We start from the raw sequence: 20,924 nt of genomic DNA, 5'->3' as shown, positions 1-20,924 counted from the left end.
GCAGCTACATATATAGTGAATAATCCTGTTTTTCATGAAAGGACAAAACAGATTTAGGTTGATTGCCACTACGTAAGAGATATGGTTCAAGCTGGTCATATCGCTACCAAATATCTGAAGTCAGAGGACCAAGTTGTAGATATTTTTACAAAGCCTCTTGCTAGATCCAGTTTCTCAAAATGTTGTGGCAAGCTGAGCATGATTGATATTTATACTCCAGCTTGAGGGGGAGTGTTAAGATTAGTTGACCTTTAGAGGTTTTAAGCTTTATTTTTCTTAAAAGAGGGTTATTTGATATTTCATATATAAGGAGGGACTTGTATGTATTTTTTTCATTTAGGCTTCTCTCTATTTAACTTAGAGGAGATTAGCCCCAAAAGAAGGTTAACGAGTCTCTCTCTCTCTCTCTCTCTCTCTGTTCCTGTGCACCTCATTGAAGTTTCCACAGCACTCAGTACTCTGTACAGATATTGTAGAGAAATTATTTTTCATTTATGTGTTTATTTCATAAGAAAATTTTCTGTAAATCCTTCTAACTTGAAAAAACATAGTACCAAGAATATGATAAAATGTTACAGCTTGGTTCAAAAATGATCATGAAGAAAAGCATCAAGAATCGGGCAACCTACTTCAGGCATCTCTAGATCAAGTAAATTAAGGGTGCAAAGTTCATCAAACACAAAAAAGAAAAGGATTACATATTATCTAATGAACATGCTTACCAGTCCCATCATTTGCAATATCAATCCCATCAAAGCTGAGAATGATATCCGATGGCTTCAAGAAGCGAGATGCTGGAGCTGTGGGTTCTACTCGTCTTACACGAACCCCCTTCTGATTTGGTGTCATTCCCATAGCCTTGCGCAGATCAGGATTCTCCATCTTCTGCCACTCAACCCCAAGGATTGGAAATCCTGTCATGTAAATAAATAATTAAAATATCCATTGATAACAGAGTAATCAAAATCTAGACATGTTAATGAAGCATCTGATCAAAGTCATGAAAAAATATAAATGAATCAGTTTATTACATTACAGTGATGGAGAAAACAAACAGCTCACCCAATGATACAGAAGCAAAAACAGTATTAGAATATTTAGGAAACAACATATCCTAGCATGAATTTCATGATACCTGTATATTCCCCTGACTTCTCATAGTTTTTAATGAAGTGCATAATAACAGGAGTTGGGATGACATAGCCTATGTTTTCTACATCTTCATGTTTAAGGGACTGAAATGCAATTCCAACACACTGGCCCTTGTCATTAAATGCAGGACCACCAGAGTTTCCAGAGTTTATGGCAGCATCAATCTGCATAAGTATGCAGTAACAGGAAGAATTAGCACATGCTTCACATGTACACATACACACAGGTGATTACTACTGCAATTTATCTATTTTTAGATTCAGGTCATAACCAACTGGAAGAATCTGGGAAATTGATGAAGGAGAATAGTAGTTCAAAAAACAAACCTGCAAGCCCAATAACTCTGTGGCCCCATGGACATAAGATAATATCTCCATCCTTGAGACAACACCGCTTGTCACAGAAATTGTGTCGCCGCCAATAGGGTAACCAACAACTGTTACAGCATCTTGTAAGACCGGCAAAGAACCAAACTCCACCGGTGAAACACCATCCCAGAACTCATCATCATTCACAGTTAACATTGCTGTCACATCACAAACAGTATGAGAATAGCAACTATTCAAATATTTCTGTAGTACAAAGAAAGTTATTAGTGGCATGCAATGATTGGATACAAAGACACACATGCAAGAAAACATTGGCATCTGCTGAGGCAACACTTGCCGATATATACCAAAATATTTGGGTTCAAAATTTTTTAAATGAAATTTGAGCACAAACTTATTAGCATATGTCTACTTTTCTCATACTTGAAAACAGATAACTAAAATCTATTTGTCAGTAAGAATAGCCTCCTTGTCCTTCCACCAAAACATTAAAACAAAATAAAAACTTTAGTAAACTAGCTGAAAGTGTTTTAAAACCTTCCAAATATGGTGCATTTATAAATGATTGAGGACACATATTAGAACTTGGACATGGCCTATGCATAGTAAAGTTAGTATGAGAATCTATCAAATCTTGCAAACAAAATGATCTTGTCCATTTAATCACAAGAGATAACAAAACTTAAATCCCAAAGTGACCTTTTTTCGAAAGAAGAAACCCAAACTGAACTAATGATGCAGCTCATTAACAATACCTGAGTCTCATTTAAGATAAAACTCAATGGGTTTAGCTGATCCACATGAAACATTACAATGCTTAAATAGGTCCCATATGTCATTCTTACAATAAAATGTTTTGCCCCAAAGCCATAGGTGATAGTGTTATAATTGATGGCATTTTCCCAGCATGCAGGCTAATCATTAATTCAAAAGCCATTTTTAGGGCACTGATTTGGTTCTTAATTAGATGGATATGGTGAAGTTACCAAACATTTATGTGATAATTTTATGCCCAACTTTAGGAAACAATCTATCAACAGTTATGTTGCAATTAGGGCATATTTTATTTAACATTGTTAGTTGTGTTCCTATAGCATTTGGAGTCAGTGTTGTTAAAAGCATGCTCAAGGCACAAAAGGCGTGCCTCGCCTTGAGGCGAGGCCCTTTGTGCCTTGAGGCACTAGCCTAAGGCATATTGGCCCTGAGGCGTATGCCTCATATGCTATGAGGTGCCTCATATTTATCGGGTCAAATGGGGGTTGCCTCATATTTTTTCGGTCAAATGGGGGTCAAAGCCCCCATTTGACCCAATTTTAGGGCTAAATAGCCCTCTCGGTCTCCTTGCTCTCCCTGCGTCTTTGACAGATAAGAAGAAGACGAAGAAGAAGATACTCTCTCTCTCTCTCTCTCTCTCTCTCTCTCTCTCTCTCTCTCTCTCTCTCTCTCTCTCTCTCTCCATTCTTTTTTTTTTTAAAAGCAAGCTGAGGTTAGTCAAATCCCTACCAGTTATACAACTATACCATTGGGTTTTAACATGCAACACCCCAACACAAGGTGACATGCACTAGCCGCTCCTACCAAACAAGCGGAGCCCCAGTTGGTTAGAGATGAATTTTTTTGGCCGCTTTCTAAACATATCCATGATTGCCTTTGATTTTAGTATGTCTTACTTTAATGCCACATTCTAAAAGTTTACTACACTATACTAAATTGCAATTTTTGTGGGTTCATTTGAAGTTTGAACTTTTTTCATTGACAATCAAAACATTGTCAAATGATACAGATGGCCATCCTATATTTTTGGATTTAAGTATGGTGTCATAGCATTATCTTTTAATTAATCATAAGCTTAATCATATCATAAACATGACCATTTTGTATGTCATTTTTTCATTCTTCAATTCAAAAGGCAACACTATATAACAATCAAGTTGCATTAATGTTACTTTTACATGTTAATCTCATATTTTTTTGTATTTATTTGATTTTTTATTTCTTGTTGGTTGTTGCTTCATCAATAAAGCATTTTTTATTTATTTATAATTTTAGATTTTTTTTATAGCTTTTTTAAGTTTTCAAAAAAAAATGGAGGCTTACGCTTTACACCTCGCCTCAGTTTTTGGTGGAGCGTCTTGCTTTGCTTCAATGCTTTTCACAACATTGTTTGGAGTTCTCATATTCTATGAGCGATTAAGAATTGTCTTGTTTGAAAACTTTCTTCCACCAAGTCAATTTGTGAGGGCAACTGTAAAACCCGCAAATTTTTGATATTTTACCCAAAATAACAGTGAACTTAAGTCTAAAATATTATTTGAAATTAAGATAAAAATTAAATTATAATTCGAGCATTAATTAAAATTTAGAATAAATTTCAAGTTGAGAATTTATTCTGAATCAGGGTTTTGATTTTTAACCGGATTTAACCTGGAATTAAGCTGAACTTAAAATAGGATTTAATTTGAGTTTCAATATTAGTCAGGACTCGAATTAAGTTTGCATTTCAATTCGAAGTCTTATTGAATTTTGATTTTAATTTCTGAAGTTTTGTCAATTTGGATTTCAATTTGGGAATGAGAATTCAGATCAAATTTAGATTTGAAATCGAATTTAATAAATATATGTTGAATATTATAATTAGATTTGAGTTTGATTCGAATCTAAATTAAGATTTAACTGAATGTCAATTCAAGTTCGAATTATACAATAATTTGAATATTCGTTGAAATTGAGTTTAAAATTTAAATTGAATTCGAATGTAATACTTGTGATTCTTTAGTATATTTTTAATTAATAAAATAATATTAATGATAAATTTTACGAGAAAGAAGTGTAAAAATGCAAATTAGCCAAAGAAGAATGATAAGAAATATCTTATAAAAAATTAAAGTTGATTCAAGTTGATTTTAGTGAAATTTGCATTCAGAATCGAATTTATGAAAAAGATAAAATTTAATAAAATAATTGATACATTTTATCGAAATAAAGTCGAATAGGATTTCAGACGAATTCATGATAATTTGATATATATGTAATGTAAATTCAATAAATTTGAATTTAGTTTCATGAGTTTGGAATCTAATTTACCAAAAAAATAAAATAAAATATTCAAAACGACAATGAGTCTTGCCGACCTTGATAGAAATAGCTTTCGAAAATCATTTTTGAGAAAAAGAAATTAAATAATCTAGATAAACTATTAACGCTAATATGTACTAAGTATTATACTATGTGTTACAAAAGACTTAGAAAAAAATAGATAGCAAATACACTTACACGCCCCATGGGTCCTTCGACCCTAGTGAAACCCTTTTTGTCAAAATTTATTTTTGAGGAATTCGAGATTTTCTAGAAAAGAAAATTATATAATAAATAACTAATGTATATATATATCCAAAAATTTTAGTTGAGACACTCACCTACATGTAAACCTAATTTAAGTTTCATTTAGTGTCATTTCACTTAATTCTAAATTTTAGTTTTTAAAGAATTGAAATCCAAATTATAATTTAATTAATTAGAAATTAATTAAGTGAAATAAAAATTGTAACTAAACTAAATTTTATAAATGTGTAGGAGTCCATAGGTGGGACGTCCCATCTTATGTGGCACTCCATTTCAACTTTAAAAAGTTAAAATAAAACTTAGCTTTAAAAACAAAGTTAAATTAAAACTTACCAAATAACAAGACATGTTCTTAAAGTCAAAAGTTTCTTTTTTTCAAAACAAAGCCTCCTAAGGGGAGAGGGGTGTCCCCTCCTAGATGGTTCTAGGATGGGGATGGCTGGAATAAAAAGAAAATGGAAAGGGTAATGGGAAAAGGAAAGACAAAAAAAAAAAAAATAATAATAAAATATGAATTAAGCCTAGTCAAACTTGCTTGCCAAGCAAGCAAGTTTGAAAATCCAAACATGGAAAGGTCCACCCTATCAGGGTCGACCAGCCCATATGGCTCTTCTATATATATAATATAATATATACATTATAACATATGTATGTAATAAATATTATACCCTAAGTTAGCTAAAATGAAATTAAAAAAAAAAGTTAATAAGAAAGAAAAGGAAGGTAGAAAGAAAAGAAATTTGGAAAGAAAACCTTGATTGAAATCAAGGGTCGAGATTCATCTAGACCTTGACCTCACCCTAAGCCTATAAAACCATGGGAGGGGTTCACGCCCCCCCCACCCCCTATGGGAGGGGCCCACCCGAATGCATATTTTCCTTAAATACGTATTTTCGGCCTGACACCCGACCAGTAAATCGTTCGTATCTCTCTCATCCGGAGGAGTTTTTATGAACGGTTTGTTGCTTGGAGAGCTAACAAAATTTCACAGCTTTTGTAAAATTTTAGCGTTGTTCATGGACTGAGCACTGAACTGTGACAGTCGAAACAAAAAAGTATAGGTGTACACTAAATCGTTTATAACTCCCGCATCCAGAGGAATTTATACAAACAATTTGTGGCATCGAAAAGCTGACAAAATTCATTGCAAGCTGTGTAAATTTCAGTTATGTCCGACGACTGTAAAAAAATTTGTAACCTCTATAACAGTCGGCAGAATTGAGTTTCTGCAAGTGTGAAACCGATTTGAGACCTGGTTATCGTATACTTGCGAATTTTATGCCTTTTTATGTATGCATTTGCAAATGAATATTGGACTATCTATGTACTGTAAAAAGTCTGATTGTGGAAGGGAATTAAGTGCCTATTTATGGGGCATGAACTAAGATGCTAATGCCAAAAGCATGCCTTCATGGCATTTCGCTAATGTATGGACGGAAGTGTCCGCTTTGCAAATTTAAATGTGACTGTTAATGACTCAAGCATGTTGTATTTTTTTAAGATTGTCATGTACATGATGATGATGTGAATGATTGAATGTCTTCAATGTTTAAGAAAATTCATTGTTTTGTTTATGCATATGCGCATAAGTTTAAAAAGAAAGAAGCATGAGCAATGTTATCGAACTCAAGGTTTTAAAATGTGCATTCATAGGCCATGAAGTGGTCGAATCCCCTTAGTGGATTCCTATACGGTGTTGCATGTAAAGCAATTTAATTTAAGAAGTTTAAACATGTAACACTAAAGAAGGAGAGGGCAAACGGTACTTTCGACTTCGTAGAAAATGTTTTGAGTATGGAAGGTTGCTCCTCCCCAACCACGAAGATAGAGAGAACCTCTGAAATAGACTGCAACATAAAAGAATGAAACTCATGAATGAAAAACTGATGCATCGGGATGACAGTGTTGTGAGCGCTCTCTCGATACGCTCGTCCCTCAACCGTAGGACTGGTGAAAGGTGCCCAAGGAGTGCAAAGTCACCCATGTTTGAAAATATTGCCTGCGTCATGGCTCTGATTCAGGTTTAAGCCGATGTTAGTACCCACAAGGCTAAGAACTGAAACTTAACTAATTGTGCATTAGATACGCATGGCATGCATCATATAAGAAAGAAAGTGTAATTAAAGATGATAAATGACTCATGCATAAAGTCGGCTTCTACCGTGGTAAGTGCATGCATTTTAACTATTCATGCATCTTTAATTATGCATATTTAAGTGAATGTTTGATTGAAAGCAATTTCATGATTTATACGTGAATGATATATTAGTAATTTATGTTTGTATTTATGTTGTATTAAGTCTTGTTAAATGGATGAAAGATCGAAGTCATTACTGCTTACTTATTTTAATTTATGTGTTATGAATAGCTCTACCCTACTGAGACATGATTGTCTGACCATATTGATTTTAAATATTTTTAGGTAGTGAGTGAATTCACATGTGATGGCGGGAGGTTGCGACGGAGACCGAGCTATGCCCTTCCCAACCTTCGAGTGTTTTTGGATTGCGATCATTTTAACATACTCGAGACTCTAATTATTGATTTAATTTTCAAATGAACTGTCATTATTTAATTTGGAGATGTAATAGACAATTATTCATTTATGATTGTTAATTTTTGAATTTAATGAATGTATGAAAATGAATGTGATCATTAAGTAACACGCCAAGTTTTTGTCCCATTTAGATTTTCGCTGCAGTTTTTAAAAAAAGTATTTCAAAAAAATCATGCTTTTCGGGATACAAAATTTAGGGTGTTACAGCAACACTCTATCGGCACAAATGTCTTTTTTTCCATTAGCAAGAGTTAATCATGTTACATTTAAACAAAGATGCTAAAATAGCTGGTAGATCACTTTTTCCAGAATTTCATTTCCCCTTCAAATGCAACTTAAATAGATTTCAATGGTGGTGTCAATAATGAAATAGAAGATGTTGGATTTGGATGAAGTTGCAACCATACTTGCTCAAGATCTGATTCAAATATTTGGTAGTGAAGAAAACACACTTCTGAAAATCAATATATCCTAAATTTACGGTTCAGAAAGTATTCAATTATAACACATAATCAAATATTCATGGAAAAGAAAATACAGTGGTTAAAAAATCAAAATTACTTGACTCACATTAAAATATGAAATTGACATTGTTTTCCAATAAATGGAAGAGTACAGGAAAAGAAAAAAACTATACCAATCCATAGTTTAAGACTACAAAAAACTTCAAAAGACTCAGGGGATGAAAAAAATAGTGAAAAAATGATGGATCTAGCAAATGGACCAACTCTAATGATTTCACCTTAGGCACAAGGCCACACACTGTAATGTTTGTTTGCCCAAATGGTCAACGAAAATGGAGAGGGACAACATTAATCTGTAAACCGTGCCCTTCCGAAGTAAGCTTCTAAGGTTTTTAGAAGCTTCCGATAACTATGGATCATTCACATGATCACATTTGTAGTTTTTTGTGATGTTGAGACTTGAGTCCCTTTATTTGATAACTTCTAATCATGCAATAAAAGTTAGCCTCAAACCCTATCCAAGATCCAGCAAGGAAATTGTATGGAGAAAAAGCATATATATATATATATAGAGAGAGAGAGAGAGAGAATTGTGAATATATAATAACAAAGACCATTCCAGGTCCTAATTAAATCTTGTGCTAACCTAATAGAAACAAAAAGGATCAGATACAGTTTTAAAACATCAGATTGGCTTCTAATATGTTGAAGGGTTCTATAGAAAGGAAAAAGAGGAACCAAATCACAATGGGGATGTCCTCTTCCTCCTCTCAGGTTACAAATTTACAATTCTCTTCTTGCCGAACAGCTTTTTCTCCTATGTTCACACATGACCAATTGTAGGACCGGTGCCAACAGTTCATCATACAAGAAAGGGCCAACCAACATGAGATCACTACCTAATACTAAGAAACTAGAAAAGAATATAGATTACAGAATTCTATGATAAAACTTCACTGAAATTATGTGGAAGAAGGGGACATGAGACTTAAATGACATGATTGACCATGGAATTTTTCACACCCATCATCTTCAATGAAGATCCTGGACGATTATTTTCTATTTTGAATTACCCATGATATTGGGTTGTAACGTGAATAGTACGCAGTGTATCTCAAGCTGGTAACCAAACCTAAATCCACAATTCCTTTTTTTGTCCCTTTATTCATTCCACTCCAAGTCCAAGGTTTGCCAAGTTTTATTTCATTTTTATTCTTTCTACTTCCCTACTCAACTAAAGTAATGAGGGGGCTAATTAGCACAAAATTTATTCATATTCCTATGTAGCATCATACCTAGTCTTATCACATTGATAATACCAATCAGTAACTAGAGTAAATGATAATGCATCTTAAAACAAACGATTGAACTCTATCAAAAGGCCGCGCTACTTTTGAATGGCATGTGTTAACTTCACATACTGTCAGATCCCACATAAGGCATCTCAACATGCACATTGGTAAAATCCTAAAAAAAAAAACTAACAATACTAAAAAAAGCTCATACCTATGTCGCACTCGGTGCCAATAGCAAGCACGGTCGCCAAGTACTTAGTGTCTGAACCACGCTTTTTAAGCTTGACTTGTGTATAGTGCTCTACAGAATGCGCATTGGTAAGCACCCTACGCCCGCTGATGACAAAACCACTGCTGCTAGAGCTATACTGCCGTTTTCTTTGCCACGGCAATGAGAAGTTCGGCTCTGTGTGGACGCAGAACACCTTAACAACTGCATCCATCGAAAGCACAACTTTGATCACATTCTCCTTCTTAACTTCACCAACATTACCAGCAGTAACCCTCAACAATTCCCCACCACTGTCTTCAACCACCCTTGTTCTCATCCTAATCGGCGAACCAAGAACTCCCTCGACTACCCCATTGTCCAATTCGGATGTGACCAACTCCCGTATTGCGCCTTCTTTCGAATGTGCAATCCCAGTACCCTGAGCAACACAAGACGAGTTCTTCCTCGGTCGTCCACGCTTCCTGCGCTCGGAAGCATCATTCTCGACAACCTCAACATTAGCCAGAGAGAAATCTTCGACAGGAGAATCAGGAATCCCAGTGTTCGCATCCTTCGTCTTCCTATCCCTCTTCCTACCCGACTGCTTCATCTTCTCCTCAAAAAGGTTTCTTTTTCCAACCAAAACTATCCAGAATCCGCAATACCCAGTTCAAACAAACCCTTTACGGTAAAAAATTAATGGAAACCACGAACCTCAAAGAGATTCCGATGCCCCAAAACTCTCGAAGGCCTCCTGTCGATTAAAAAATACGAAACCTACGAGACAGAGAATGACACAAAACCCATTCTGAATGAGGAAAGCCCCAACATTTTCCCTACCAATTAGTGAAAAAACGAAGCTATCTTCTTCAAATTTGAACCATTTTTAACGGGGAAAAAGGGAAACGAAAGCTAGGGCCCTGGGGGGAAACCTCACCTGGTTAAGACATGGAGTTACTGGTTCGGCTTTGCTGTGTTCCCAAGAGTAAAGAAATTTTTTAAGCGAACAAAAAAGCAATAAAGGAAGATTTTTTTTTGTGGGGTGGGGTTGGGGTGGAGTGGGTGGGGGGGGACAAAAAGGCGATAAACTCTAAAGCTGCACTTGCAAATAAATTCTTTAAGGGTTTAATTGCTAATAGATTCTTCCGAATGAACAGAATATGAGACACGAATGGTTGTTTTTCGGGAAGACAGATTGTTGACACAGATTTTTTTAGGGTGGGTGTTGTGTGTTCTCCGCCGAAGACGCACCGTTTGCTAGGGTGTGTGTTCGGGGTCCGAATGAGATAAGCGCGTGGGGCTCGTATCTCAGTGTGTCGGCACCACTTAGCATCGAAGTTCGGGTTTGGTTGCAAAGACTTAAGTACCCTTTCCTGTTATTCTCATCATGAAATGATGATTCGATAAAAAAACAAAAATATCTTTCATCCAAAAAAGAGAGGATGATCTTAACTCTTCAAAAAGTCCAAACGTTCTGTTTTCGCTGTAAGCAGTAAACTCTTATGCTGCTAACGGATCACCCTTTGACGATGCACCATTTGCTGTAATAGGAGCTCTCTTTGACGATGCATCATTTACTGTTGTCAGTTGCCGTCAGAGCAACTTTTATCACCGTCTCGAGTATAGGTTCCTGTCTTGGTTTTTATCTTGTGTTACAACACATTGTTGCATTCTCATTCCTGCCTTGTGTTACAAAACATTCTCGGGTTCGTTCCTACCTCGTGGAGATAACTATAAATCGATCGACTGGTTCGATCATTGGTGGGCGTCATAGGGGCATTTGTCGGTCATCTCTTTTTACAGTCTTCTCTCCTTTTTCATTTTCATTAAGCAGTATGGAAAAAAGCAATGATGCACAAGCATTCCAACAAGTGTCATTAAGGCGTCATGAGTACATTTCCATGTCATCATGCTATTGTTGAAGAACGTATATCATCATGAGTGCCATTAAGGCATTGTTTTGTTATTGCAGGTGGATCTTGTTTTTTCGACGATTGAAAAATTAAAAATATTTGTAAGACGTTGGGACTTGTTGACAAGAATGCTTGGTTACAGATACGAGGAAAGGACTCTACCCCATCTGATATCGTCCATTCACTTGATATATGCAATGTATCGCAAATCGCAGTTATAATAACATACTACCGATTTATGAGATATTGTTTTGTTTGTTAATATCAATTTGTAAGCTATTATGTTGAATTTTTATATCGATTTGTAATATATTTTGCGATATGTATATTGATTTGTAAGATATTATGTATTTTATAGTGTCGATTTGTAAGCTATTATGCTGAATTATCATATCGATTTATAATATATTATGCGATATATATATCGATTTGTAAGATATTATGTGTTTTCTAGTATCGATTTGTAAGATATTTGTAGAAAGAATTTAAAAACGTGTGTGTGTGAAAATACATTATTGCGTGCTTGCGGTAGCGATTTTCGTATTCAAATCGCTGCTCATTTAGCGATTTCTATTGAAATCGCTTTACAGTGTCGTAGATATAATTAAATTGTTGTCACGTGAATCACTATCGTCAACACACATATACGACAAATCGTTTATTTTATTGGCATAGTAAATAACAACTCAATGCATAGTATAAGCAAATAACAAATTGTTGTTGTTTTTATACTATGATTCATTCAATCATTTCTTTGACTTACTTAACCTTATCAGTATCTGTTGTTATATGCATCTTGAATAAATCGTAGTAAACATATGTGTTAGCTAACGCAAATTGATATCTCGCTTATGACAGTGGTGAGCTTAGCATCTGGTTGCAGTGAAGATGATCTATCTCAATCATTAGAAAGTTATGGAGAAGTGAACATTTGTACTAATGACATATCTGAAGAAGTGAACATGTGCACTAATGATGCATATGATAAGAAGGGTGCAGGTATTAGATTCACTCTTGACTTGAATGTTTCAGCAGAAGAAATGCAATTCGATAATAAGGTAGACGAACATGACAGTACACTTGATAAAGGTACATGCACTGGGAATGTACATTATAGTACATTTGACTTTGTTCTCATAGAAGGAATGCAGTTTAATAATGAGGAAGCCACATATAAATTTTACAATGATTATACCTTAAAACTTGGCTTCAGTGTTAAAAGGTATTCTTGGTCAAAAAATGCACAGGGTGTTGTGGTGAGAAAGATATATGTTTGTTCTAAGGAATGTCAGAAGAAATCAAATGGAAATCCAACAAGGAGCAAGTCAGATTCAAGATATAGATGTCCAGCGTAAATGGTATTAAGAAGACTTCTAAATAAAAAATATGTAGTCCATACTTTAATCAGTGATCATAACCATAATTTAGCTGATTCATTTATGACTCCTATGTTAAGGTCACATCGTAAAGTAACTGAAGCGCATGTTGCAATTGCTGAAATAGCTGATAGCGTCGGCATTGCACCAAAAAAATTATACAATTTATGTGCGCATATAGATGGTGGTCGCAAGAATGTGTCATTCACATCTATGGATCTAACTTGAGAAGAAAGAGGACATATAACATGAAGAATGAATAAATATGTTCTTTGGTTGATTACTTACAGAAGAAATCAAGGATTGACCCTAGTTTCTTTAGTGCAATGCAACTTGATGAAGATGAATATGTTGTGAATATGTTTTGGGCAAATTCAAAGTCAAGAGTAGATTATGAATGCTTTAATGATATGCTTATTTTTTATACGACCATGAAAATTAATACTGAACAGTGGTCATTTGCGCAGTTTGTTGGAGTGAACCATCACTCACAGAGTTGTATATTAGGCGGTGCTTTTTTTGTATGACCAAACCAAGGAAAGCTTTGAGTGGTTGTTCAGAGTATTTACACAGGCAATGAATGGAAAGCAAACTGAAGTTATACTTACAGATGGTGATCATACAATTGTGACTGCAGTGTCTCATGTATGGTCAGATGCACACCATTGCCTATGTTTATGACATATCTTTCAAAATGCAGCAAAGAACATAAGACACATATTTAATCAGAATACATGATTTGACAAAAAGTTTACAAGGTGTGTACTTCAGAGCGTAGATGAGGTCACATTTATGTCTAATTAGGAAAAAATGATTCAGATGTACGACCTTGAAGACTGTGTATGATTACAAAATTTATATGCAGAAAAAAAAAGAAATGGGCATTGGCATATGGAAGACAATACTTTTGTGCAGGTATGATAAGCACATAAAGAGTTGAATTTATGCATGTCACACTAAAGAAAACCCTGTATTCATATTTAACAATGTTTCGCTTCATAAAATAATATGAATTATTTGTAGACAGTCTTAGACAGAATGGGCTTGAACAAGATATGAAATGCTTCAATACACAGCCTGTAACTTTGGGTATGAAAATATTGATGTGTCCTGCAGATCTATATACACTAATTATATTTGAATAGATTAAGAAGAAGGTTATACAGGTCATGAATTGCAACATAGAAGGACGCGTGCAAAATGATAATATGCATAAATACCATATTATATGGAAGGGTGAAGAGCATTCGAAAAGGCAAGAAGCACATGTTACATACAATGTTGACAACGGAACAGTTGAATATACGTGCAAAATGTATGAATTCAAAGGTATTTTATGTCATTGTGCATTAAAGGCACTTAATCAAGAGAAGACACAAGAAATACTTGAATTATATTTAATGTGAAGATGGACGAGACAAGCACAGATTAAAATGTTGGATACAGATAATGTCAGTCAATGTAGCATTGATGAGAAGTGTCACATAGCCTCCCGTTACCAACAACTATGTAGGTCACTTATGCGTATTGTAGATTTAACATCGAAAAATGAAGAAGCCTATGTATGCATGAGAAAAGTATCAAGAGAGTTACTTGAAAACATGCAATTAATTCACCATCAGTCAATTGCAGCTCATGAATATCAGTCCAAGAAAATGGGAGTGAACAACGGAGGTGAAAATCATGTTTCCCTTGACCTGCATAAGAAGTTGCGCCACAACGTAAACATCATCTTCAACAAGTCAGGAGTCAATGTTATAGATTATGATGAAAAAATTCACCTAATGAAGGTTATCAAAAAGAAACTTGTCTCTGATCGTAGTCGTCGGAGGACAAAGGGTGCACTAGAATTGGTTGACAAGAAAAGGTCTAAGAAACAACCAAGCTCTTCGCATGAACAGATATGTAATACATTATATTGCTTCTCATATAAATTACATTACATGCAACTTATCAATATCTAACTTGTGTAATATCTAACATGCAACAATATCCTACAAACGTGCACTACAATATTGGAACCTTCAATCCTTCAGACTAGTTGATATGGAATGATAGCTTCAATTTTAAAAGTCTTTTGGTATATAATCAATGTTGAGAGGATGTTTGCATTTCTTGTGAAACTTAATGTAGTGTCATATATTATTTTGTTTCATAACAGGCTCAATTAATTTTGAAAGTGTGCTATGAAACACAGGAATCACGTGTGAATTTTGTTTAATAATGTATCATTCACATGTATAAATCATTGTAATATGTATCCTTCACATGTATAAATTGTTGTCTCATCTAGCCTACAGAGATACAATTTTGATACTGTAGGTAAATCATCAATGTTCAATGCTTATACCATTAGTGAAAATTGTTGTCTCATCTAGCCTTTATATATACAAATTGTTATACATATATTGTAGTTGAATCATTGCGCAAAAAGTTCTGTAAATAAACTGTCTTAAAAGTAAAAAGTTATTATATTTATTACATGTGCATGATCGTTGTTAAATCGTTGTAGCTTAATTTTTACACCATCAGTAAATCACCTCTATGGTGATTTATTTGGTATATAAATTGTTATACCATGTAGTGTCCTTTTATGATTTATACAATAACGTCTATGTCGACCACAATTGGATGAAAAACATACGTTTAATTAAATTATATACATGTCTCATAACGAACCCAATCTAATCACTCCCCCACCTAAACCCATAAATACAAATTGACGTGAAATTCAACGATAAAAATAAAGGTAAATTCAATGATACATATCGATTTATAGCATGATATCGATTTACGTTTTATACATAAACAATATTTTAGTAACTGCGACAACGATATGTCTTTGTTTGTTTCTGTGAACGATATCGATATGTAATATCGTGATTTACTCATATCGGTTTGCAACTGTTACTTATATCGATTTGTAAATCCCTATAAAACATATCGTTGACATAGACAAAGCCCGTAAAAGCAAATCGTGATAGGACAAATCGCTTCCGCTTAGTGTCCTTGGCTCTACATGTCGAACACTTCCTCTATGAAAAATAATTCGCGATCTGTTATAGAAAGAATTATATAATCATAGAATGTTACGTTACATAATGAATTATAATTGGTTGCAAGCCAATCAGTGTCAAGCAAATCGCGATAGCACATAGCCTTTATACCTACAAATCGTAATTTCCACTGTAAATCATTATGTAAATCGTGATAGAAATACCGTAAAAGCAAATCATAATTTTCGCTGTACACAACGCTAATCGCTTTTACGATTTTCATTAATGAAGGCCAAACATTACAACGATTTGTTTATAAAAGAACCGATATACAATGAAATAAGGGGTGACGACGCGTATAGTATTGGTTGTTGCGTTGCTTTGAATATACATGATGAAATTATACATAGTCTGTTTGAAACAAATATGCATGTATTAACATACATACCCATGGCATAAGTAAATATACAACTAATTGTGGTTTCATACGTACAAAATTACTGATAGTGTTTCCTTCTGTAAATTCATCTTGCAGCCGGTTGATATTATCTTGGAGCCCTTTGCAGAGTTTTCGGGCACCTTTTTTTTTTTGATGTTCCACTGACATTAGTAGAATATTCAATAAACAATATTGCAATTTCTTTCTACAGTACACAATACAAATCGAATATATGCCATAAAAGAGATAAATTTTGAAGAAACTCATCACGAGGTTTAGTTAAAGCACGTAAAAGCAAATCGCGATAGAACAAATCTTTTTCACTTTATATTTGTGGCTATACATGTCGTGATCGAACACTTTGTCTATGAAAAATAATTCTCAATCTGTTATAGAAAGAATTATATAATCATAGAATGTTACGTTACATAATGAATTATAATTGGTTGTAAGTCAATCTGTATTAAGCAAATCACGATAGCACGTAGCCTTCATACGTAGAAATCGTTTCAACCTTTTATCAATCATTACGTAAATCGCGATAGTAAGACTGTAAAAGCAAATTATGATTTCTACTGTACACAACGCTAATCGCTTTTATGATTTTTATTTACGAAGGCCAAACATTACAATGATTTGTTTAGTGGCACTAATATTTTACACTTGTTAAAAAAAAAAAATACATTGTCCAAGTCTAAAACCCTAATATATTTAACCTATCTTCCTCTTTTCTTTGATACACTTCATGTGAAATATGCTACAGTCATGCATGCTCCAGCTTCTCTGCCTATTGCAATTCATACCTTATGGAGTTTCGTCAGCTCTGCCTCAAAGCTTTCTGCACTAGCCTACAAGCATGAACGCATGAGAATGCTTATATGTGCTCAATCTAAAACAAATGAGGGGACCACGACTGTGGCGTATTTATCATGAAGTATATCAAAGTTTACGCAGAATACAACAATGAGAAATATGCTACAATCGTGCGATTCCATCTTCTCTGCCTGTAGAAACATATCGATGATGATGGGATCTCATACATTCAGCAACTTCATCAGCTATGCCTCGAAGCTTTCTACGTTATCAGTGTTTTCTTCTGCAAATTCATCTTGCAGCCACTTGATGTTATCTTGGAGCTCTTTGCTGAGTTTTCGGGCACCTTTTTTGTGGATGTTCTACTGACATTAGTAGAATATTCAATAAATGATTTGTCGCATTATATTGTAATTATTTTCTACAATACACACAATAAATCAAATATACGATATAAAAGAGATAAATTTTGAAGAAACTTGTAACGCGATTTAGAAAATATATGCTTAATTCACCATCGTTGGTCGTGTAGTTGTCGAAGTCTCCTTCCTCACCATCGATACCCCCTTTGCAATGAAGCAGGTTATATGTTCAACTCACAAACACGTCGTTTATAAAGGAAATGTCGGTTTGTCTGTTCCTTACTCATGAAGCAAAGCGAAGCAATAGCCTCCTGAACTTGTGCGATGTGTCATTCATTTATAAAGAAAACGTTGTTTCACATACTGCTCCTTTTCAAAAATTACACGCAAAGTATATAATTATATAAATAAATAAATTACATTGCACATTAATTAAAAAATGTCATTTCATTTGCAAATCACTATAGAAAATAAATTAAAAAATGTCATGTTGATTTGTTTATTGTTTTGGTTTTACGCCTTTTATGAATCAGTAATTGTGTGTTACACTTATTAAAAAAGGATTTATACACATATAGAATGTCACATTATAAAAAGGTAAATCGATTTCTATCTATGAAGTTACCTTGATTTGTAGTTTACTAAGTCTAAACATCACGTCGATTTGTTTATTGTTTTTCTTTGCTGCCTTTTATGAATCAGTCATTATGTAAAGCACTTTAGGACATATCATTCACAAAGACAAAGCTCGTAAAGTAAAATCATGATAAGATAAATCATTTTTGCTTTACGTCTATGGCTTTAGGGTTTAGGGGTTTAGGGTTTAGGGTTTTAGGGTTTAGGGTCTAAGGTTTTAGGGATACATACCTAAACCCCAAACCCCAAACCCCAAACCCTAAATCCTAAACCCCTAAAACCCTAAACCCTAAACACCAAAACCTACAACCCGTAAAAGCCAAAAACCTAAACCCTAAACCAGTACTTTACTAATTCTAAACAGGACGTCAATTTGTACCATTAAAGCAGTCATTATATAAATCGCGATAGGACATATCATTGACATAGACAAATCTCGTAAAGCAAATCATGATAGGACAAATTGGACACTTCCTCTATGAAAAACAATTCACGATATGTTATTGAAAGAATTATATAATCATAGAATGTTATGTTACATAATGAATTATAATTGGTTGCAAGTCAATCAGTGTTAAGCAAATCGAGATAACACGTAGCCTTCATATATACAAATCATTTCAACCTTTAATCAATCATTGTGCAAATCGTATCGACTAACAACTCTCGTTCTATAGGCAGTCTAAGGTATATCCTCCTCTTTAACTCTGAGTTGATGATACCCAGACTTGAGGTCGATCTTGGAGAACACTCTCGTTGTTCTAAGTTGATTGAATAAATCCTCAATCCGAGGCAACAGATACTTGTTCTTAATGGTTGCTTGGTTAAGCATCTGATAATCGATGCATAATCGAAGGGATCTATCCTTTTTCTTTACAAATAGCACAAGAGCTCCTCACGGTGATACACTCGGACGGATGAACCCTTGTTTCATTAGTCCTTCCAACTGGCATTTCAGCTCACTGAGCTCTGCTGGAGCCAAGGTTGTTAAATGTGATGAGGCGAAGCGAGGCGTTGAGCCTGTTATGAAGCGAGGCGTAAGCCTCGAGGCGTTGAGGAGTAAGCTTCATGATCAAAATAATAAAATATATAATATTAATAAAATAATAAAAATTTTATATAGCTAGCTTCCATTTCATGTGTACCCATATCTCTCAAGTCATTAGATAGACTTGGTTTCCTCTATGTTCATAATTGACAGGCTTATCTTGATCAATGCTAGAAAACGGTAAAGGAAAAAAATTTCAAAAGCTTCTCTTCTCATGTTTTTTTTTTTAATTTAATATGTACATATTTTAAACAAAGTATGTGATTTAGAAATCGTAAGAAAGTTCCGTAAAAAAAGAGAGAGAAATAGTTGCATTAATGCTAGTATGTTGATAATTATATCATTTCCTGCCCAGCCAGTAAGGAAGAAAATACGGACTGGACAGTCTACATCGCAATTGAAATCTCCCTCTCTCTCTCTCTACTGATTTACACTTATCTTCCTCTCTCTTTAAAAAAAAACAACGAAAAGAAAAAACTAGAAAACAAAAACTATAGAAAAGAAAAAAGAAGTATGACATCACTACTAATAAATATCGAGAATGAATAAGAAATCTCAAATCAACTCAAAAAAGAGGTATGGCTTTTGTTGGTGGTATTGGTACCAGTTTCTTATTCTCTAAAGTGGTGGTTTGCTTTCTCTATTTTCAGGGTTTGTGTGGTTCTTGAAATGGCGTGGGAGAAGATCCAGATAAAGAAGATCGACAAGGCAAGTGACCTTCTTAAAGCGGAGGAGAGGGTTGTTCAAGAAAGCCCAAGAACTCTCCATTCTTTGCGATGCTGAAGTTGGTACCTTCCCCTCCCCTCTCCTGCCAAGATTTTAGAAGTTGCAGGGGGCAAGCCCATGCCTGCCGAAAACAGAAAGGGAGAGAGAGGTGGAAGGTGCAGAGAGAGGGGAGGCGCAGGCTGAGATTCTGAGAAAGCTATCCCTCCCCTCTGCGATTTTTAAAGAGGTTTGGGGGAGGCACGAAAAGGGAAAGGGGTGGGGGAGGGGAATGAAGGTTTAAAAGAAACCCTCCCCCCCTCCTCGCCCTGTGTTTTTTATTTTCGTGGGTTGTACATGAAGCGCACGCTTTAGAAGAGAAGCGCACCTCGATGCGAGGCTTGCGCTTCACCCATGTGAAGGGTGCACTTCAAGCCTGCAAACGCCTCATACAACGCCTCAGTACCTTGAGCTTGCGCTTCGCCTCTGAGGCGTACGCTTCAGGTACTGAGGCGTAAGCCTCTCACAACACTGGCTGGAGCCATTCGATAGGGGGGCTTTGATATTGATGCTGTTCTAGGTAAGGATTAAATTCCAAATTCATCCTCACGAAGTGATGGAAGTCCTAGCAATTCCTCAGAAAACTCCCGCACCACTTCCACACTCTCAATAGGCATGATAGTTGAACTTTCTGCCGAGAGACTTAGTAGAAAGGCTACACAACCCTTCTTAAGGTATTTTTGTATCTTAAGAGTTGATATGAGTTATTTCTATAGGACAGGTTTGGACAACCGGTATTCCACCTTAGGCAATCCCAGTCGAGATAGAATCACCATGTCCTCGCGGTACAAAATCTTGGCATTGTTCTAGGCCAATCAATTTATTTGCAGAATGATATTGTATTGTACTATATCGATTAGGATGACATAAGTAGGCAAGTGTTGCCTAGCTATTTCTATATCCAGGTTCTTCACACACCGAATACATTTGGTGCGTGAACCCAACGGATTGTATACCTCGATCATTTTATCAACCGGCTGCACTAAAGCATGGAGTTGTTCGGTGAAGTCATCGGAGATAAAGGTATAAGTAGACCACGTTCAAACAAAACGTAAGCAACATGTCCATTCACAGGTACAATGCCTTCAATTAGGTCACCATTTTTGTCTTGTTCAGTCGTTACAACATATACACGACCTGCTGCAGGCTTTTGTTATACTCTAGGTGGCGATCGTTAGAACTAAGGGCACTGTGGTGCTTGTCGAGAGGGTCCGATAGATCTAAGATTT

The 20,924-nt window shown here is 35.1% G+C and overlaps 1 protein-coding gene across 1 annotated transcript in view; it reads right to left on the bottom strand.

Annotated features, from left to right (window-relative positions):
- LOC149849216 (protease Do-like 9) overlaps positions 1–10,588 on the bottom strand; it is a 30,164-nt gene extending 19,576 nt beyond the window's left edge. The window contains exons 1-5 of the mRNA XM_090013708.1: positions 10,288–10,588; positions 9,351–10,127; positions 1,479–1,678; positions 1,136–1,316; positions 723–914 (exon numbers count right to left, since the gene is read on the bottom strand). Of these exons, the coding sequence (XP_089869834.1) occupies positions 723–914; positions 1,136–1,316; positions 1,479–1,678; positions 9,351–9,960 (1,183 nt within the window). The 5' untranslated portion in view covers positions 9,961–10,127; positions 10,288–10,588. The remainder of the gene's footprint in view (positions 1–722; positions 915–1,135; positions 1,317–1,478; positions 1,679–9,350; positions 10,128–10,287) is intronic.
- Positions 10,589–20,924: the final 10,336 nt, after the last annotated feature.

This window comes from Nuphar pumila, chromosome 1, assembly GCF_984573655.1.
Source record: "Nuphar pumila chromosome 1, dmNupPumi1.hap1.1, whole genome shotgun sequence".
In the NCBI taxonomy this organism is placed as follows: Eukaryota; Viridiplantae; Streptophyta; class Magnoliopsida; order Nymphaeales; family Nymphaeaceae; genus Nuphar; species Nuphar pumila.
This window is presented reverse-complemented; position numbering and strand designations above follow the sequence as displayed.